Consider the following 21,731-nt stretch of genomic DNA (forward strand, 5'->3'; position numbering starts at 1 on the left):
CATTAATAGAGCTTATGCTGCCTTCAACTTTGCAGTTACACTTAAATATGATGTGGAACCTTACTTATGTGCGAAACCACAGTTCCTATGCCATAGAAATGTAAATTCTATCCCTACAGCAGGGGAAGACAGGTTTACCTATGGGACTGGCAAACATGCAATGAAATGCGAAAACCACCTGATACAGTAAAGCATGCAACTGAACATAGAAGCACAAAGGAACAGGACATGTACACAGGCAGTGCAGAACAAAAATGAGAAATGAACTGCAAACTTTTTAAATTCCTCGAAGCATGTTTGTCAGTTTGCGCATGAGTATGCCTAGACATAATTGAAACAAAGCTGTGGCAAAATGCTACAGCACAAGTACAAGGGGGCCCAGAGGATTAAAAGTCCCTCTTTCTGAAACGTGCAACCAGTTCTCATTCCTGGTTGACCATTCACAGGACCCGTAACTTTCACTACAACCCACAGAGTCAAGTGAAACATGAGTGTTGAGGGTATGAGAAGGCTTACGAGAATGTTTCATACAAGTGTAGGGGAAAGTGGCCATGTATGGGACAGTGGGCACTACTCTTTTTAACAGAGACCCACAGCATTGACTGGCCTCTCGAAAGATGGCACGACTCTGGGTCACACTTTCAGTCTGACGGTGGCTGCACTCAACAAGTGATGCTCATTAGTAAAATCCATTCATTCACGTGCCAAAGCCGCTTTTGCTAAGTAGTGCCAAGCTTTGACGTGTACTGATGTTCCCAGATTTGTCGCTCACACCAGTCCCGCATCTGCAATTTTCACTCTGGGGGTTTCTGTTTTCAGTAGTTTCACTTCCAGGTTTCCCAGTTCTTGAATTTTTGCTAGTTGCACGCTCGCACCTTTACGCAACAGTGACGTCGTTTCCGCTTGATGCCGGAAGCTGATGGGGGTAAGTGAGGGATGAACATGGTGAAGCAGTGCAGGTTGGCGGTAGAAGAGTCCTTCCATGTTTTCTGATCAAGAAACTTCGCCGTCACGCTATGGAGAGGTTCATACACTGCCCAAAAGTGCCGCAACATGGTGTCACTATGCCTCAGGGGCATCATTTGCATACCAAAATGCTTACGCCATGCAAGATGAGGCGATTGACACAGTGCATACTGTGCATGTGCTACACTATTTTTTGAGCTCTGTGGACTGTTTAGCTGAAGTGGTGGGGTGGGACGACGATGCCGAACACGCGTTGCATGCCGGGATGCTGTTCCAGCTACAATGGAATGACCCAAAAGGTGTCGTTTTCTTTACCGATTAACAAGGAGCAGCGGGAGAAATGAAAGCGGGACATACCGTGGCAGGAAAGTGGTGGTTTTAACTTTGAATGCAAATATATGCGTTTGTGCGTGAAACTCTGACACCTCGGACATGATCACTACCTACAATTTCAAGTAAACACCGACGCTGCGTCCCTGTAGCGACACAAGCTCACGCTGAAACCTAATGTCATCAAAAGGATTTTTGAAGGCCTTCCAGTGTATCACACAAAGCCCAAACCTCGTTCCCGCTCATGGACAGTTTGACCCCCATGCAAACGACCATGTGAATCACCAAGTATGATTGAAGAGTGCCGATATATTTAAAAAAAAAAAAAAAAGAAAGAAAGAAAGAAAGAAAGAAGAAGAAAAAAAAAAAAGCCTGAGTAAGAAAAAAGTGTTGTATTTCTGCTGTGGCTAGTGTTCATTTAAGAGTTGTTTTACCACGTGTTATGAAATGCTTATGCATTATGCTTTCTTGTGTGCCGATTATGCTTTCTGTATTTATTGCCATTTGTTTGTCATTTGTCAGACTGTCATCCGTTGGCAGCAAGAGTTGACAACGCTGATGCCTCTAAATTAGAAAGTGGCTCTCAGCTTCCAGAACTTCAGAGTTGATTCCCACACATGTTAGAAACTGCCCTTGGAGGACACGAATGAAAAGTGCCCTGTGTGGACACCATGAGCTTGCAAATCACACAGTGATGTGTTGCACATCGCTGCCGCATAGGTTTCTTGCATTGATTACTGAAGTGCAGATGCTTCGTGCAGTGGTTTTGTTAAAGGGCAACACTGGTGATTTTTCAATGTCAACGGATGCCGATGAAATTCGCTGGTTACGTTCCTCTGAATACTTCAGTTACATCCTCAAAAAAGCAGGTTTAAGAGTTTCAAAAATTTTTTTTACAAATGAATTTAATTAGGTGCCTGGAACACCCTACCTTACCTCCTCCTCAGTTACAGGCCGCATTGTATATGATGTCAGGAGTGTTCCATGCAGAGCATGCCGGGATCATGCAGACGACAGCAACGAGAGCGTCGAGGAGTCGACAATTGTGAGCTGGTGCATGGTATGAGAAGTAGGTGTCGCGAGAAGTTGCATTTCCTGTCGACGTGCAAGAGATGCGAGGCAAGTGGTGTTGCATTGTTGGCTGCACAAACTTCAGCCCTCGCCATCCGCAACACAGTGTTTGAGCCGATGCCTATCGCCGAGGTTAAGCTTATATGTCACAGTCGCGTAGTTCATGCGTCTGCTGCTGTCAAACCTGGGCGACTGACATTAAGCTAATTAAGCCATCAGGATGAAAACTCCTTCTGTAGTTCAGTTTTGACCATACACATTTGAAATAAACCATTCCTCATTTCGTACAGTGCATACACAAAAAGCAAGAAACGACGACACGGAGCAGTATCGACATCGATATGTTACCGTTTTCGACGGAAAGCTGCTCGCTGCACTCAACGGCACTTCCCTAAATTAAATGTGACTACGAACATGGGTTTATTTTTACATATTGTCATGCAGACTCACTATTTAGCTTCCGAGGTGCACTGCTTGCCTCGTATTCCAAATGGGCAGCAAGCGTAGGCCCCTCGATACAGCAGCGTGAACAACTGCCTCGTTCAGCTGCCAACAGTGTCTATACTGGCATCGGCGTTTCTACAAGAAAACTACACATTCTCTAATGAACAATCATACGGGCAGAGTCCTCATCTATGTGCACTTTACGGAACATATTGTGTGCATGAAGAGAATATGAAGAATGAAAAGTAGGCAGCATAACAACGCTGCTGTGCCACGGTCTCCCACTCACTGTTTATGAAGATGTGTGGTCGCTCATATCAGTGCGATTCAGAGTGATGCAATGGTGCATAAAATCTGCCTGTTTCGATATGTTCTTAGACTAATTAATGTCACTGATGAGTGGCTAGCATTACATCTCAAGGGAACGACGAGTGGTTGCCGTACCTGCCGATGTTAACAAATGCACCATTCAGTGCTTTGGACCGTCAGCGGAGTTCTTGGAGGAAACAAATGGGGAAAGTTGTGCTTCACATCTTATAGTGAGCATGCGAAGCGCTTCCCTGGGAAGGGGTAAAACGCCTGAAATACCAAGCAGCACGTATAAAAACAGTGGTTAGGGATACCCATGGTCTTCATGTTGCAGCACGATATGTAGTGCACGGGCGCTGGCTCTGAAATGCGAATGGCGATTCGTGGCTATTGAATTCATCAGAATTATAACTGTCAATTTAACTCGAGAAGTTAGTACGTTCTGTGTGAACAGGCCAGCGATGAGTGGCACGTGGTGTTGCATTGCTGGCTGTACGAACTTCAGCCCTCACAAGCTGCACACACAGTGAGTTATGTCGATCGCATTCAGCCTTGAGGTTAGGCCTGTCAGAGTTGCTAAGTTGGTACCAGTGGACATGAGTTACTGACCTGAAGCTAATTAAGCCATTAGGATGAAGAAAACTGCTTTTGTAGTTCAGTTTTGACAATATGGATTTGAAATAAACTATTCTCAGTTTCGTACAGTGCACACACAAGAAGCGACAACATCAGTACGTTGTTGTTCTCGAAGGGGTGCTCACTGGCACTTCCCGAAATTAAATGTGACTATGCACATGGATGCATTTTTACATATTGTTATGCTGACTCATTACTTAGCTTCCATGGTGCAATGTTTGCCTCTTATTCAAAACGAGAAACCAAGCAGAGGCACCTTTGATATTGCAGCTTAAACAACCACCCCATTCAGCTGTTAATGGTACCAGTACTAGCATCGGCATTTCCGTGAGAAAACTATGCTTTCTCTAAATGAACAATCATACACACAAACTTTCAATCTATGTCTACTTTATAAAGCACATCAATTGTGTGCCCAAAAAGTGTATGAAGAATGATAAATAGGCAGCATAACAATGCGTTCTACTGTCTCCCACTCATTTTTGAAGTTGTCCAGTTGCTCATACCAGCATGAATCAAAGTGGTGCCACAGTCCTTATATGCACAAAATCTGCTTGTCTCGCTATGCTGTTATTACTTGATGTCATTGATGGGCGACTTTCATTATATGTCAAGCAAACGACGAGTGGTCGCTGTGCCATGCCAATGTAAACAAATGAACTGCTGAGTGCTTTGGACTCTGAATGGTATTCATCGAGGGAAAGTGTGCGCTCTATAAATTGACATACAAATGTGGAAAGCAGTGCTCAACATCTTGTACGCAGTAAGCAAAATGCTTCCCTGAGAAGGGGTAAAACACCTAAAATAGCAAGTGCCACAAATCAAATCAGTGGTTAGAGCTACCCTTGGTTTTCATATTGCAGAGTGATGTGTTGGGCTAGACAATGGCTCTTGTGGTGGCAGGTTGAATGTGAACGGCCACTCATGGCTATTGAATTCGTCGGAGTCGTAGCCATCACTGTTTGACAGCTTCAAAGAGCTGGTGCAGTGACTCCCAAAGACATTGTGCCAATGATTCGGTGCAGTCATGAATCAGCTGGGCGTCTGCTCTTCATCGCTTTCATTCTCTGCGCCGGCAGGACTGGCAAACTTTGTGTGCCCTTCCCGTTGGTGTGCTGCTCAGTCAGGTTTCGGTTTCGTTTTTACAGAACAATTATACTATCAGACGCGTGGCGGGGGGAGGGGGGGGGGCCTCAGAACCGAAAAATGTCGCAACCTTGACAGGGTCAAAAAATCGCCAGAGCTGCCTTTTAAATCACAAACATAATATTAAATTTCTTTATTTCAAGACATTGTGGAAATGAGTAGTGAAGAACGGGATAGGGTTGGATTTGCTTTGACCGCTCACAGAACCCTAAAATACTGCTGCTACCCAGTTTGATAACCATTAATGAACAGTAATCTAGCTACGACTACAAATTGTCAAGTTATATGTCATGGAAAGATCATGCACAAATTCCAGCATGTTGTTATCTGCTGTTAATGCAGTTAGCATTCTTAGGGTACATGAAACCTTTCCAGAAGGCTAACTATGTATGCACGTATGTACATATATTGCATACATACGTATCTATACAGGTTTCTAACCAAAGTTTTCCTCCAAACCTGAGCCTCTGGGTAGTCCCTGGTCAAACGTGTAGTGTGTGGGGCTGCTGAGGGCATCAGGCTGCTGTGGCATTGTGTACCTAATGTACCGCGTTTAAACTAATCACTTCGACACAGACATGGGCCACTGGGGATGCAGGACTGTGTATGTGGCGAAGGTATGTACAATCGCCGACTGATTTTTCGGACTCAAAAAATTCGGACAAGCTCGATTATTCGGTCTGCTTCGCAGCGCCGCCATACTCCCCATAGACCATAATGTATAACAACTGCCGAAAGTTCGAACACCTTGCAACCTCTCGTCTTATTTTTCGGACACTCCTTGAGCCAACTCGATCAAGAGCACCATGCACAGACTCTGACCGCCGCATGATTCAACTTGCTGAACGCCATTTTTGTTTTGAACAGAGCCCCCTTGCTGTCCCATGATGTGGCGCTACTGTAAATCCCCGCTCATCATCACCGTTTCTGCCTGGTTTGATAGAGTGGCAACAGCAGTTCCAGTCTCGACTTAGTAAGCTATGTCAGGACAATCCAGCAGCTGATTTGTTTCTATCTTCGTGCACGACGCTGCGAGTAGGCCACATTTTTCGTTAGTGCGACTGGTGTCGGCGTGGTGGTGGTGATCCAACGCGGTATACGGAAACATTATGTCAAATGTCGAATGGCGCCGACAGTGCCGGCGCCACGGAGCAAGAAACATTTAGGAGTGGAAACTCCGCTGTTTGCGGCGACCAGAAAAGGTCCCAAGCTCGCATAGCCGTTATCGTGCTGGCGGCGCCTGGTGGCCGGGAAAGAAATTACTGCCGTTGAGAGCGCACCGGAGCCGCCTGCCCGGACGCTGCATTTTTTTTTTTTCACTGCGGCTTCTACGACGCGCCGCATGGCGCCACCACTGTATACGGCCCCGTCGACGCATACAACAATTGTGACCTTATCTGGTCACCGGCGCTCGCTCGCGCTGACGGGAGTTTCACCTCCTAAATGTCTTACTCCGTGGCCCGCGCAGACTGCGCTGGGGAATGCCGGCAAGCGGGTGCCGGGAGGCCTAGGATTTGTCGCCTTCCGATGTGCTCCCTACTGACGCCGAAAATGTTCTGCTGAGATCTATGGTTGCATTGCGATTCCGGACACCGTCTCCTTCGACAGTTTCACAGGTGCTGACACTGGGGTACTGACATGCGCAGACCTCGACGATGGCGAGATCATTCGTCAGGTTTCTGCTGCACCGCCGAACGATGACTCCGAGTCAGAAGATGACGCACCATGTGCTACACTGCCGTCGCATGCGGAGCATGTACAAGCAGTGACTGTGCTTTCAGCCGCCTATAGTGACCGTACAACCCTCTCCGAGATCCGGGCTTATCGGATTGCGTGTAGATGGAAAAGCGTGCAATGGCGCATTCACCATTTCTTTAAGCCTACTGTCGAGCCTGAATAAGTGTGGGGAAATAAATGATATTTTTTTTGTGTGTGTTGCTTAATCTGCTTTTTCGGACACCTGTTTATTCAGACATTTCCGCAGTCCTCGTGAGGTCCGAATAAACAGTCGGCGACTGTACTGCTCTTCAATGAATCTCTTTCACACCGACTTGGAGCAGTGTGTACGTGCCACGTGTACTGTGCTGCTGCTCTTCAATCAACCTCTTTGATACCAACTTGTGTCACGGGGTAGGTGCCAATAGGCATTTCCCACTTTTTGATTAACCTCTTTGAAGCCAACTTCGGTAACTTCAGCACTGATAGATGGTGCAGCAAGTGCAGTGGCAAGCAGCGTGCAGTAGAAACATGCACCGGGATACCATGCATTTCGGAGGCCCCACAGGCTTCACAACGGCACTGCTAGATGGAGCAGAGTATTCATAGGGAATCCCTAGGGAAAAGTACCGCCGCAGTACACACCTCATACAAAAGATGTTCCAATGGTGGCAATACGTTGTGTCGCTATAATGCTTTAATGATAAGCCAATTACCATCAACAGTCATTGTGAGATAGGTCCTGCTGAACCTTTTTGACATATGGTGCCTCAGCCTGTTTGAAATGTGCCAAACGTTCTAATATAGTAGATCTAAGGATGTGTTGGTAGGCTAGTTTGCCTGACCTGTGTTCTGATCTTTCTGCCTGTATTCTGGGCATGCTGTGCACCACACAGAGACGAACTTCAGATGCATGCTAGAAAAGCAAGGCAGCAGGCGTGGGCTCACCAGAGGCAGGTGGAAGTGGGTGCTGTGGCACAGGTGGCCTCAAGGAGCCAGCAGGTGGGACTGATTCGCCACTCCTCCACTTAGAATGTGTGGGGGACTCCACAAGGTGGGATGGTGGTGGCCTGCGAGACGATGGCTGTGGGGGTGACAGCACAGGTGCCTGCAGTGGCCGTGCTAGGCGGCTCCCTCCTGTCTCATTGGGATGCTCCAAGCCCCCGCCCATTTCATCAACCCTTGACATGTCAGCTTGAGGCCTGGAGGATGACACAAGAAGCTGTGGGGATGGCTGCTGCTGCTGCTGCTGCTGCTGCGGCTGCGGTTGCTGCTGCTGTTGCTGTGCTGCTGGCTGGGTGTGTTGCAATGGTGTTGAGTGCTGCTGAAGAGGTGGAGGCACTTGCTGCTGCTGCTGCTGCTGCTGCTGCTGTATCTGCCTGCCCTGATGGCTGGCCATCTGCACCTTTTGAGCCTGCTTGGCAGCTGCTGCCAGCAGTAGCTGCATGTTCAGGTTTTCAAGAAGCTGCTTTGTGGAGGTATCAACCTGCACAGTGACAACACAAAACAGAAAGGAACATTCATTCGCCATGGAGCATCCCTTGTGAAAACAGTGCACTCAGTCAAAAGTTCACCCAGTCAAATCATTCTTGATTGAAGAGGGGCGGAAATTCCATAAAGTGGTGCAATGGCAAGTCAACAGTCTGCTGTGAAAGCAGGAATTAACCTCTGGGCCTGCAGGAAAGTGTTTATACCCTTAGAGTAGCTCCATGCAAAGTGGCCACATGCACCACTAATGCTGGTAATGCACTGTTTGTACTAGTGTGGCCCTGATGACACTTTGTTCTATACCAATGACACCATGTTCTATATTTAGCCGGTGCCAAGATATAATGCATACACAGACTTCCAAGCACTTCTACTGCACCAAGGAAGGTGGATGCTATACCGATCATTCACCAATGGAAGGTTTATCCGAGAATGCTGATAGTCAATTTATGTACATTGGGCATGTGTTAAAGCCAGTCTGTGGACAAACTGAGAGCAAGATCGACAATTTATTCCCACCAGTAGCTCGGTCAGTGTCCAACTAGGTTAAAAAGGCACAACTAGAAAATAATGCCCTCCATATGACAATTTAGATGAATAAAATACATGCACAGTCGCATCTTAGCAGAGCAAACACGAATATAACTAATTACGAGATATAACAAAATATAAAATTTGGTCATGATTTATTTCAATGGAGTATTTTACTGCTAAAATGAAATTGAAGATGTGGTATCCAGCTACAGTCGGGTACAACTTTATAAAAAAGGGGTGTTTACTCCTTGAAGGCAGATGCACACAAGCCTCCACCAATGGGTGCGCACTCTAGACTGACGCCATAAGCCGGATGGCCGGTGACCCTGCCGATGGAGAAGATGGCCGCTTGTGCCTTGAATTGGGCTGAGTCGTGTCAGTCGTGCGCGCCTGCCCCTCGTCAGAGTGAATTCCCAAACTGTTTGTCATGGCCTACCATGCCAGTAATATTATTGCGAGCTTACGATGCACAATTTGTGCAGCGTGCATTTATTCTGAGCCGTGATCCAGCGACTAAAGATTATAACGAGCATCGCTGACACTGCACTATGCTTCGTCTGAAAACAGCATCCCGCGGCAACACACCGATTCATACAAACAGCCTGCATGTTTGTTCTGTGGTGTTTTGTTTTGCTGCAAAGTGAAGCTACAACAAGAAAAGTTTGCCAAAGTCTGCTGCCTACTGATAGCGGCGAGTATGTTCGTGTACTGTGTCGCTGTAAAAAGAAAGTGAGGAAAAAAAAAAAAAACCCTACCACCTTCTTGAAAATGAGTTTGCGATAACACGAAACAAAAAAAAAAATTTAAATCTTATGCCATTTAAAACCAAGAATATTTATTTAAAACAATGAATGAATAATTTTTTGTACCTTTCCTGCCGCAGTCGTCGTCTTGCCCCAGTTTTGTAATGGTTTCGATAAATGCATTGTTTTTTTTTTTAAGTACTTGTTAAATAGCAACCTAGTAAATGTGCCGTGTACATGTAAACCAGTGCAAAAGCTATGAAGAGCTGCTCTTTCTACTTTTGTCCCTTGCTGTGAAGCTAAAAAGACAATGCAGCACATTGTAGAAGGCACGGGGTTATTTCTCTCGTGCAATCCGGCATGTGCTTTAGCATTGCAATCACAAGAGCTCTACCAAACCAGTCATCAAAATACAAAAGTCTTTATTTATACCGAGAATTACGCATTTTATAAGCACGATTTTCTGAGCGGGGCGATTTCAGTTGCGGAGGCTGTCGAGCTTCGGTCATCTGGGCAGAGCCTCCATCTTTTGTAAAGTTGTACCCGACTATAGGCATCAGTTATAGAGAAGCAAACTTTTGTTTGCAGATGTCTCAAATGACACAGCAAAACTTTGTTAATATGTTGTTGGCAGAGAACGTGTATCAGGTATGCACAAAGCAATGTACTTATTAACCGACAATGGCAGATGAGTGGCTATAAACTTGCCAGCCAGAGAAGAACTACATACTAATTCTCACTCACACATGCAGATAAGTTTTATTGGTGAGTAGGTAGCAAAAAATCTGGGATGTTCGCTTGCCGCCGTGGCATCCTCAAAGTGACGACTTCCTCAAACTTGGCCACGTTGCGAGTCAGTTTCTCCACGAGGCCCCACTTCCCTGCGAATGCTTTCATGACGGTCAACGCATACGCCGTGTTGGATACATAAGGGTCATGATCCACTTCCACGTCATTGCTGTAGATGATGTGGAAGTGCAAGAAGCTATGGGAGCAGGAAACTCATCATGGCCACCATGTTTTGAAGTGCCGTACTTATTCAAAGCTAGGCCGATGGTCTTTTTCTTTTTTTTTCAAATAATCATATACTGAACTCTAGCGACAGATTAGATTTGAGGATTTTAAAATACTTGCCAGTTTTTAATCGACAATGATAAATATGGTGCATGGCTAGCGCCATCTGGAAATGTCAGTATTGCAGCCGCTACTAGCTGCGTCAGTAGCCAACTGAAGTACAAGAGTGATGTCGCTTTTTTGACCTGTGTTGTATCAGTGTGCGGCATGGCGTTATCGTAAAGGCACCAAACAGGCGATGCCACTATAGTGCTGCATTCAAACGAAAAGTTGTGCCAGCCGCAGAGGAATTGTCAAACGTTACAAGCTGGGCGGGACTTCAGCAGCGATGAGAAAAACATCCATTGTTGGAGAGGGCAAGGGGAGATGCTTTTTGCGTGTGCCACAACGTGGACGTGATATCGATAAGGAAGATAGCGACGAGGCTAGCAGCGATGACGACGTAGAGTGAGCTCGGCACGTTTATACTGAATAAATGCTGTTTTCAGTTTGTGAATGCCGTCCTCACTTTTTTATTTGGCCTACATTTGAGGTAAGTTTTCTCTCTCTCTCTCCCCCTTCCTGGCTTTGGACATTCGAAGATCAGCTTAGAATAGCAGCCAGCCTTGATTCAAGTAAATATGGTATCTATCGGTGGTGAATGGAGTCCGTGAAAGGTCTGCATGCCTTGTACGTGCACTTTCTACACTTGTACGTGCCGAAAAATGAAGTAAATACTACGGTTTAAGTGGTCAACCAATACATTGAGTTGTATGGGGAAAGTGTGGGGGATTCATGATTGCTATATTTAAACAGGAATTACTTATTATCAAGTGGGTATGTATTAACATGTTTTTACTGTACATTCTGGCAACAAAAATGTTAACTACAGTTGCTAACTCATTCTTCAGAAGCTTTATTTTTCGGACTTGTGTGATTACTGTATTTGGTCTTTCCTGTGGTACATCCACCTACCTCAAGCACTAGAATAATCAAAATTTCGGACGCTGCATAATGCCGCAAACACGGCGGGCATGTACAAAGTTGCTGCCGTGTCAACTGGCTTGAAACGACTTGTTTGGCTCCCGACTCCTGCCAAAACAGCGCTGGCTCGACCTAGCGACTTAAGCAGAGCAGTCATCCAACATTTCAGAGTGGCAGGTAACAACTCATTGCAGAATCCTTGCCATCAATATGTTCGAACTCGTAGGCCATATAGGCGATCAAGAGCGAGATCAGACACAGGCTAGACTGATGGCCATAGTAGCGGAGTGCGGATCCATGTGTGGTCCCCTCCATGTTCGACAAGTCTGCTGGTGGTGAAACTCAACAAACGCAACTTGAAATGACACATACTGGATGAGCGTGTGTGTCGAGGCCAGCAATCTAGCTGGTTCGACTGCAGTCGGCAAGCCAATGTGATGACACGGATCGCACAGTTGCCTATTTGCAGAGATGCAAAGCACACATACACTGCGTCTTCATGTTACCTGCACCAAAAATTCAACAAAATTAACAGTATAGTCAGGGTGCACCTTATATGCAAATTTTGCCTTCAGGTGTGGCTTCACGGCAGCAGGTGTGGCATAAAAAGCCCATCCATACTACTACTACTACTACTACTACTACTACTACTACTACTACTACTACTACTACTACTACTACTACTACTACCACCGCTGTCAGTTAAGTAGCGCCAACCTGCTCTCCTCCTCTTCTGTTAAAATAAAGCTTAAGCTGATGAAGGGGCTTTTATGTGGTACTGAAACAAAGCCACACATGCACACCTCAGGCAATGTTCTCCCCCATTTCAAGTTTCGTCATCTGCCAGAGAACCACAGCCCCGAGTGTTGAGACCCCCTCTCCCCTCCTTCATGATTTTGCCATTTTGCATTTTTGCCGTGTTAGCAGCTGGCGCCGACAAACCAGAATTCACATCAGAAGAGCTGTGCTCGGCGGCAGAGTTTTAACAGTGTAGCAGAGTATTATCAGCATTGCCAAAGAGATGGGGAACAGAGCCGCGAACTGAAAATACAATGTGGAAGAGCCGTACATATGCAAGACTTCTTAGAGAGATTTGACCGTTGTGTGAATTTGGGTGGGCTATATGCGCACACTTTGGTGTTGTTTTTCTTTCTTTCTGGGTTGTATATGGGTGCGCAAGTTATACGAGGATGCAGATTATACATGAAAAAAAAGAAAAAAATGCTGGCTCTCCCGCAATCAAGAGTAGATGTAGGCATGAAATGGCAACCGGCAAAGCAGAATGGTTGGAGATGATACTAGCCATAATCTTAAAATGGATGTAGTGCATGTTTGTAACGGCACACCACGCCGCACTACAGCATACTGCACACTGGTCCATATGGGCACTGCCCAGCTAGAAGAGCACCAGCTGAAGGCAGCACAACAGGCAGAAAAAGACACCAGGGAGACAGAGTGTTCTGCCCAGCTAGAAGAAGAAAACCACCTGTAGGAGGCGCCACACACCATGGCACCATCTCTCAAGAGGAAGCAAAACCTGTGCCGCGGAACTCGCAGACCACTGGCGTTCAAAAAGAGCACAGGCAACCCTGTCTCATTGCCAAATGATGACAGTGAAGTGTACGGTGCCCTGTATCTGCCTTTTGAATGTCGCTATTGGAAATGACAATTTTCTTTTGTAATTTGTCTGGGCAGCAACTAGCGTATGTAATGAGGTCCTGTACAGAGGGTTGGGGGCCAGAGACTGCATTTCCTTAAGTTTTGACTGGTTGCCTGGATGATTCTGTTTTGTTCTCAAACTTGCCTGATGTTCTATTTCAAGTGCCAGGATAACGGCTCCGGCTTTTGGCTCTAGGTCACTTGAAGGCCACTGACAACGGGAGCTAAAAGCATTTCATGCTCAATAAGGTATTTATCGCTGCTCCTGTGCCTCACATTGGCATGGCAAGATGCTGACATGCGATGAAAATCTGCAGGAGACCTTTTACTGGCCCACTGAAGACATACCACTCGCATTTTATTTTTGCCTAGATCTGATCAAGATTTTTCATTCCGTCAATATTTATATTTATGCTTATAACGAATATAGGACATAACGAAGGTATTTCCGGGCTGATGCGACTTCACTGTAACAAGGTTCGAGTGTATACGCACTCTATGACTAAATTCTCAGAGCCGTGAACTGAACCCCCAACCCCGACTTCCACTTCATCATCCAAAAGACATGGTTGTATAAAGTTTGTGCCAGCAGCCACTGGCCAAAGCTATGAGTATGGTGGGTTGAAAGCATTCTAGTCAGGATGGGACTTCACCATACAATAACATATGCACTAACATATTGCAAACCAGCATCTCTCTTCCCCACTATCCTGCTAAAGCAGTCCTCATTTCTCAAAGCAATGGTGTTAGAGAAAACACGATGAAAAAAAAAAAGAAATGTGGTGAAAAGAAGTGTGAACTTTCAACGCAAGCGTTACTTACTGGAAATGAATGATTCTTTTTTGTTTTTTTCCATGCCACCATTAGCCAAAAAATGAACTCGTACCGACTCGCCCAACATTTCATACTACTTCTGAATAGCCTTCATTTCAGAAAGTCTTTCCTCTCGCTAGCACACTGTATAGACAGAAAGACACCAAGCACACAACGCTAAAAGGCCCTACGCAGATGAATGAAGACAAAAACTTCTACATAACAAACTTACAATTCATAGGGTCTCATAGTACTTTTTAAAGTCTCTTTTAATACTCAAAGGGACCTAAAAATGGGACATATTGCGTGAGGAGCAAGTTTTTCATCTAAAAATTTCTTAAATTATCACCAGAAAAAGACTGTAAGCAAGGAATATCAATACAGGTGAAACTTCCCTCCCTTCAATTCTGCCACATACACACAGTGGCCGCATGCGACAGAATATATGACATCAAAGGTAGCGGGTATAGGAACCTACAACTGACACTCTTACTATGTTTCCTGTATCACTTATTGCAAATGTTTTATAAAACATTTATCTTTGCTATTTTATGAGAGGTTCATCAATATTGCCAAGAGAAACCAGAGCCATCCTCGCGCAGCATCCAGTCTACCAATAAAATGCAGGTACAGCCTCCCTCAGGGTAGTGTTTCCAAATATTTCAAAACGGGGAAAGCAGAGGCAGAAAAAAGCTACAAAAAAAAGCAGAGTAACAGGTACACCAAATTTTGCTTTGGTCTTAACATGCAAGACAGCTTGTGGCAGGCAGAACAAGAGGAAGGCAGGAATGTGCCATACGCAAAGCAGCTGCACTTGACACATTTTTTCAGTTTCCTTTTTACTTTTGGAAGAATCTGAAGGTGTACCCAATTAATGGGTATACATTCAAACAGAATGGATCAATTCAGATCAGCTCAGTTCTGAAATGTGCTAGAAGCATTTCCCTGCCCTCTAACAGAGTCCAAACAACTAGACAACAACCGTAAGCAACATCTTCTGTAGTGAAACATGCAAGCCAATCCAAGCTCTCATGCTAGACGCTGTCACACAAACACCTGCCACAGCCCCCCCCCCCTCTTTTTTTCCAGTTTTTTTTTTTAGGCTTTTGTTTTTCAGAATCATTCCTATTTATGTCAAATTTTATTGCACGTCGTATTTGAATGGCCTAAGCATACAGCTATCCTATTCTGCTCTTTCAACCTGGTCTAAACTTTTCTACACCACGTTTCAACTAGGCTAAGAAGTTATCAGTACCGCAAGCTATAATTCAATACTTTGAGAGCTACGCTCCCATCTCACCAAACCCATGCATTGCAACCTACTGTGTGACATGGTGCGCTGATGAACTAGTAGAGTATATTAGTTCAAAAAATGGATTGGCAGGGGCCTGTCTAGCCCACCTGCAACTATAAGTTGACAGCTGGTGCAGTAAAGTGGCAACCACATGGAACATATATCTGGCACTTTTTCAGCCTAGCTGTGGCACTTTCATTACACTGAGCAACACAGCAATACAGTCAGACTGTGTTCCGTGCAGTTATCAGTGAAAGCAACTACATACTCCACAGCTAGCATTTCGACCACAAGAACCACAATGTGTTAAATGAGCACATTGAATGATGCCTTGTCAAAGAACCTGTCAAAGATGCATTTCAAATGGTTCCAACTTAGCTGTGGGGGTGCCACTCATTACTTATTGGCCTAGCCCCAGTATCTACAAGCTGTGCATGTGATCGAAAACCAAAGGACATGGTTAGACGTGACTCAATCCTTGCGTGCTTCTGATGCAAAACAGTGGTAGATCATGAATAATTTCCACAACCATACACAATCAAGGATGGTTGAGATTCATGCCTCAGAGACATGCTGTGCGTGTGTGGGCATTCACTTCAGCAAGAGGATATAGCCTCTAGACAGGCTGCATAGCATGGACCTGATGAGATGGATTACAGGAAAAAAGTGCAAGGGGCCGTAATAATGCCGGCAGTTGCTTTGCTTTCCTTTTGGAAAGAAAACTACAACTAAATCAATGGGCTGTGCCAAGCGACGAGCTCACCTTAATGTTAAGCAAATTGGCTAGCTGGGCAATGCTGAGAGTTTCATGCTTCTGGAAAGCAGCCGTGATGGTGTTGAGGTTGGTCTGCAGTTGCTGGCTGTTCACACTGGGCGCAGCCGGGTTGCTGTCAGAGCCGTCGGCAGACTTACAACTGTCAGGTTCTGCACCAGAAGGAGGAGTGACAGCACAGAGCTTGAACAGCAACAGCGCGACACACAAACAGGGGGAGAGTGGCCGGCAACCGTTAGAAGGCAGCCGAAAAGAGAGGTGTGCACAATGTTAGCAACACGAAGGGATGAATGATTGCATGTTACGGCTCCCTTGAAATGCCGTCTTCAAGAACCAGCAGGCCACTGGTCGAGATACTGAGCGAAGCACCACAGATTACAGACACACAAAGAAACCACACAGTTTCTTTGGTCTAGTACACAAGATGATCGGGAGAACAGTGCTCACGAAAGGGAACACGAAAGGTGTTGAGCATCAGTTAGACTAGGTAGCAGCACCCTGCCCTTGCCTCCCTGTCTCATTTTGAAAGTACCATTTTTCTTTACATCCCATGCGCCATGATGTAGATGTACATTATGAGAGTGGTGTGTGAAGTGACATAATACCCATTTGCAAAAAAAAGTCATGTGGTGCAGGAGGAAGGCGGGCAGCTTGCACAACAAAAACTTACAACTTTAACCTCAAACAAAATAAGAATAAGTTAGGGCAGCTCAGTTTTAATATGTTTTATCATGTTCGGAGAACTGTCATATTCAGGTCTAACAATGACAGGGCTCTCGCAATAGTGGACGGTGGTGGGCCCAAATTTCATGGATGCGAACTATACATGAGCAAAAAATAAATTTGTATCGGCTCAGCAGAACCTCCATGTGCAAAGACCTTGGGAAGCCTTTATTTTAGATTTGTTTGCTACACCGCTTGTCATCGCTGGCATGTAAACAGCATGTCTGGAGCAGCTGGAATTTGGTTCACTGCAAGCGTATGTTACAAGATTAGGCAGTCTCAGATGTTGGCTCGCACGCCGTGGCACACGCAACATTTTGCGAATACAAAACTGTGAGTTTCAACATAAAGCCAAAGTGCCCATGTATGCATGAAGTGCAGAGACCGTGGGCAACGTAGCATACGTATCTTGCACAAACGCATATGCACCGCGCCATCGGACAATTACTGACATGCGAATTTCATCGGTGCTTAGTCGACAGACTGTGGAGACAACCAAGGAGGAGACCAATATGCCACGCAATACGCCTCTGCACTGTGCCGATATCATGCTGTCCAAATGTCGTGCCATGCACGAGGTTACATGGTGAAAAGCTCCCCAGGTTCTCATGCAAAAGGTGAATGGAAAGCTTCAGTCAGACACCCATGTAGTCTTTGGGCAGCGCAGAAGCAACAATGTACACACTATGTGCAAATAGCTTGCACACACATGGCAGCGCATAGCCATCTATGAAAGATGATGTAGCTGAATGAGTGGCGGCATGAGCTGCGGGGCACCAGGAAACTAATTTCATGACGGCGATAAAGGTTATGTTGACGTCTTGCAGCCAAAAAATTTATTAACTGCAATAATAACCAAAAAGAAAATCCATACTTATCTCTGTATTGAGTCATTCCCACAAAAAAATACAGCTGCATGGCCACAGCTGATGAGGTGTACACATGTAAAAACAGTGTGCCGCCTAAGCATGAATACAGTAACCCCTCGTTAACACGAACTTTGATAACACGAAACATTGGTTAAACAAAAGTTTTTTTCCTAGTTCGGTGTCAACTCCATATATTTTCACCTCTTATCTCGAAATGATTTTTGCACTCCACTCCATATGTCTTGAAATCTCAAATGCGAAAATGTAGGGAAGAAGTCATTACCCAAAAGTTTTCTTACATTGTGTGCAGCTGCATTATCGCCAAAAAGTGACAAAATTGCAGTCTGTAACAAATACCGCTTCATTCAATGCCACTCTTGTCCACCGTTCACGGCAGGCTGCAATCTGATTGATAATGTGGGTGAAGTGCCGCTCTGACCCCTGACGAAGCGGGATGACAAAGCGGGATAAGGAAGCGAAGGTACACATGACTTCCACAACATGCATGCTTCTCTGTTCGCAGAGCGTTGTCAGTTTGCTTATTCACTGTGCTCTCTGTTTTTGTGTTCCTGAAGCACGCTACGCCAACTGCACCAATAGTTTGGCACATTTTCGACATTTTCTTTAAGTTCAGGGCTGCAATTTTGTAGAGATGCCGTTCCTGATCACACTTCACAGTGACACTCCACCTGCATTACCGAAGTGGTAAGCCAGCCAAGAACAGTGGATGAAAGAGTGGTACATAATCGAGCTGAAAGTGTGGCTACAAATTTGATTACAAATTTGTTCAGAATTTCCTTGATATTTCAAGTCACTAGGCTATGGACAAGTTGGTGCCTACATGCAACAGCGCTTGCTAGGCTCTGTGTGAGGAGTGCTGTTGCTCATAGACACCAGACGTGTTGGGTGCCCAAGTAGCACAAGATCTTGCAGAAGTGATCTGCCAAAAATATGCATGTTTTCAGCAGTGCACTGATGACGAGCTACCAGTACAGTTTCAACACCGTACATGGCACGAGTGTTTGCAGCAGCGCGTGTCCGAGCGCTATTGTTTATTTTCTTTCTCTAGGGAACTTTTCGGTGCGAGGCCATGCACATGCAACCCTTCCAAAACGTTTTGCAACTAATCCACCGGGGCAGGCAGCATGTGCCGTCGCACCATGAAAAAGGCGGATTCTCCCTTAGTGGGCACAAATCGAGACTTCCCACCAAGATCCCCCCCCCCAAGGAAACTGCTGACCCAGGCCAAATTTGGAGAAGTGCAAACGTAAGCTTGCCGAAGCTGCAGAAACGACAATGTACACACGTCTTGGGCTGCTGCGACCCCACCATCTCAGTGTGGGTCAGCGTCCAGTGCTGCATTGATATACACAATGCTTCACTTTACATAGACGCCAACTACTGTCAAGTCTGCCAAATTTTTTAGTGCCTTCAACATCGTATGCTTCCCCGGTTAGTATGTTGTTTCTTGCTTTTTTTTTCCTCAAACATATGAACGAACTCCTACTGCATGAGATCCTTCATAGACAGTATAGCATTTGGCGAAAGCTGCAACAAATTCAGCAGCAGCCAGTTTGGCATACTAAAATTCTATTATGTGGATATGTGGCTAGACCAATGGTGGGCTATGCATTCAAGAATTGGAAAGTACAATTCTGAGAGATACTTTCTTCAGCTGCTCAACCATCGGCATCTGTAGCTGTCAAGTTATTTCTGTACAAATCCTTAGTGAGGCCTAAACTTGAATATGCATGCTCCATTTTCGACCCTTCTACTCTAAAGCTAAAGAACACCATCGAATCCATTCAAAACCGAGCTGCTCGTTTTATTCTTTCGAATTATTCTCGTCATGCAAGTGTCTCATCAATGAAACTAACCCTTGACTTGCCTAACCTAGAGTTACGTCGTAAATACTTTCGCCTATGCCTTTTTCACAAGATCTATTACTCTAACGAAACACTTAAGGATGAACTAATCTCCCCTCCATCATACATATCGTCACGCACGGATCATCGTTTTAAGGTTGAAGTCCCAACTTGTCGCACGAACGTTTATTTTGATTCCTTTATACCAAGAACGACAAATGACTGGAACCGCCTCCCTGCCTCCGTCACTGCCATTTCTGACGCCACAAACTTCAAGAATATTGTTAACGAATATGTTTGTACTAATCACCACTCCTCTCTGTAATGCCTCCGGGCCTTGAGAGTATGACAATAAATAAATAAATAAATGAATACACAAAATGGTTAAAATTCATACAATGTACATACAGCTCACATGGCCCACTTGACTAAAACTGAGTATCGTATTTACTCGCATAATGATAGCACTTCTTTGTAAAAGGAAAATTGATGGAAATTCAGGGGTGCGATTAAATTCAAGGGTGCGGGTTAAATTTCTCGCTAAAATAATTTCTTTTTTCATCCTGTGTTTACTGAGGGATGACAACAGGTCAACAAGCAGATGGCTGCCACTGAACAGTGCGGGACACCAAAATAAAATGGCGGCCAGCGGAGCAAGCCGAACGCGCCGAACGCGATTTTTGTTCTTCTCGTGAGTAATTACGCACATTGAAACAGTTTCTTCCATGTCAGTAATGAATAATATTGTTAATATCGGCAAGTTTGCGACAATAAGCATAGCCATGTACACTTTGAGGAGACAGAAACAGAGATGGGCGCACGTAGTTGCCAGTGACATAGAAACACATGGCGGGCATGCTGCGGAAACTGCGGTGTTTGTCTTCAGTACTATCCTGGTACGGCACGCTTCCGCTAAGGGTCGGCGAATATCCTAGCTGTGTTACAAGCGTCGGTATATGAATAGGGCACACTTCTAATGTATCAGTGTAAACTTGGCCACTATAGTTGCCGCTCGAGATTTGTTGCCTGCCCATGAGGATAGATAAGAAGAATCGAAAGACGCCTTTTTTGCCGTTGTTGGCCAAAACCATCATGAAGCCTACAAGTAATAAAGCCAAGGCAAGTTTGGTTGAAGCTTTTTTTTTTTTTTTTCATGGAAGTGCGGAAAGTAATGAAAGGAATGAAATGGAGTGTTTGCTTAAGAATGTTTTGTATGTGCAGACCGCTTGGTATGTCTTCAAGAGTCGTTCGCGTAGCATTTAACAGCATTCGACAGATGGTACTAGACTTGGCACACGACATATCACTGCAACAAGTTTGGGGTGCGATCATTACACAGGAAAGAAAAAAATGTTAATTTTGACGACAAAATTCAGGGGTTCAATCATTATGTGAGTAAATACGGTACTTCATGTTTATTATAAATTTGTAGGTTACATGAAACGTAATCAAAGTGGTGGGGTTTTACCTGCCAACCTGAAAATTTCGCAATTCATAAAACTATCACCGAAAAGGGGGGGCGGGGGGGGGAGGAGTGCACGCCAGCAACTTTATTTTTTTTTTAATGGGATTTACTTTTTGCACAAGTTTACTCATGTTTTCACAACCGCGAGTGAAATCCGCGTCTTAAGAGTAATGAGCGATAACTCCACTGGGGCACAATTTATTTTTGCAATGATTTTGCTGTTGCCGACTTTGCCTGCTTCAGAAACTTCTCCGTGTAGCTCTCCTCAAAGCAAGTACCACTCTGGTGCCCCTTGACCATCAGCAGACTTTCGAGTGGTTTCTCACACACAGATGAGCGAAACTCCCGAGTTTTGTTCACAGTGCTGAATATTCTCGCACATTCAGCATTGCTGTGGAGAATGAAGAGAATACCGAGCATAACCACTGGAATTCTGTGGAACCTGTGCGATCCGTCAACACCTTGAACGCTTCCTAATTGTGACCACTGCACGTCACACCTTGGCTCATTCAATTTGTCAGCTGGAACCTGATACGCTTGCAAGTTGACAAACTCGACTTCAAGTGTGTCGATTGCTGCTGCTTTTGATTCGAAACTCTGCTGGGGAAGGACAGCAGGGAATTCCATAATAAAATGACGGACGCTGTTGAATGAAGCAGTTCCCAGAGCTTTGGGGTCAGTTCAGGGTTCTTGGGGGTTTGTGAGGAAGTCTTCAGAATTTGGTATGACTCCAAAACAAGTTCTGCTTGTTGCACTGCTTTGTTTCTGATAAAAAAAAGCAGAGTAGTGGTTTCCACTGGTCGAGCAGCCTCTTCAAACACTTTCCCAACAACAGCCAACGTGTCGGCGAA

General features: G+C 45.2%; 1 protein-coding gene across 17 annotated transcripts in view; it reads right to left on the reverse strand.

Moving 5' to 3' along the window:
- LOC142572384 (uncharacterized) overlaps positions 1-21,731 on the reverse strand; it is a 113,812-nt gene that overhangs the window by 43,277 nt on the left and 48,804 nt on the right. For all 17 annotated transcript variants that reach the window (XR_012826072.1, XR_012826073.1, XR_012826071.1 and 14 more), the window contains 2 exons: positions 15,950-16,110; positions 7,567-8,104 (listed from right to left, as the gene is read on the reverse strand). Coding sequence is in view for 2 of the 17 variants with exons in the window: in XM_075681465.1 (XP_075537580.1) it covers positions 7,567-8,104; positions 15,950-16,110 (699 nt within the window). In the remaining 15 variants the exon portion in view is untranslated. The remainder of the gene's footprint in view (positions 1-7,566; positions 8,105-15,949; positions 16,111-21,731) is intronic.

The sequence above is a fragment of the Dermacentor variabilis genome, chromosome 2 (assembly GCF_050947875.1).
Source record: "Dermacentor variabilis isolate Ectoservices chromosome 2, ASM5094787v1, whole genome shotgun sequence".
Taxonomy (NCBI): domain Eukaryota; kingdom Metazoa; phylum Arthropoda; class Arachnida; order Ixodida; family Ixodidae; genus Dermacentor; species Dermacentor variabilis.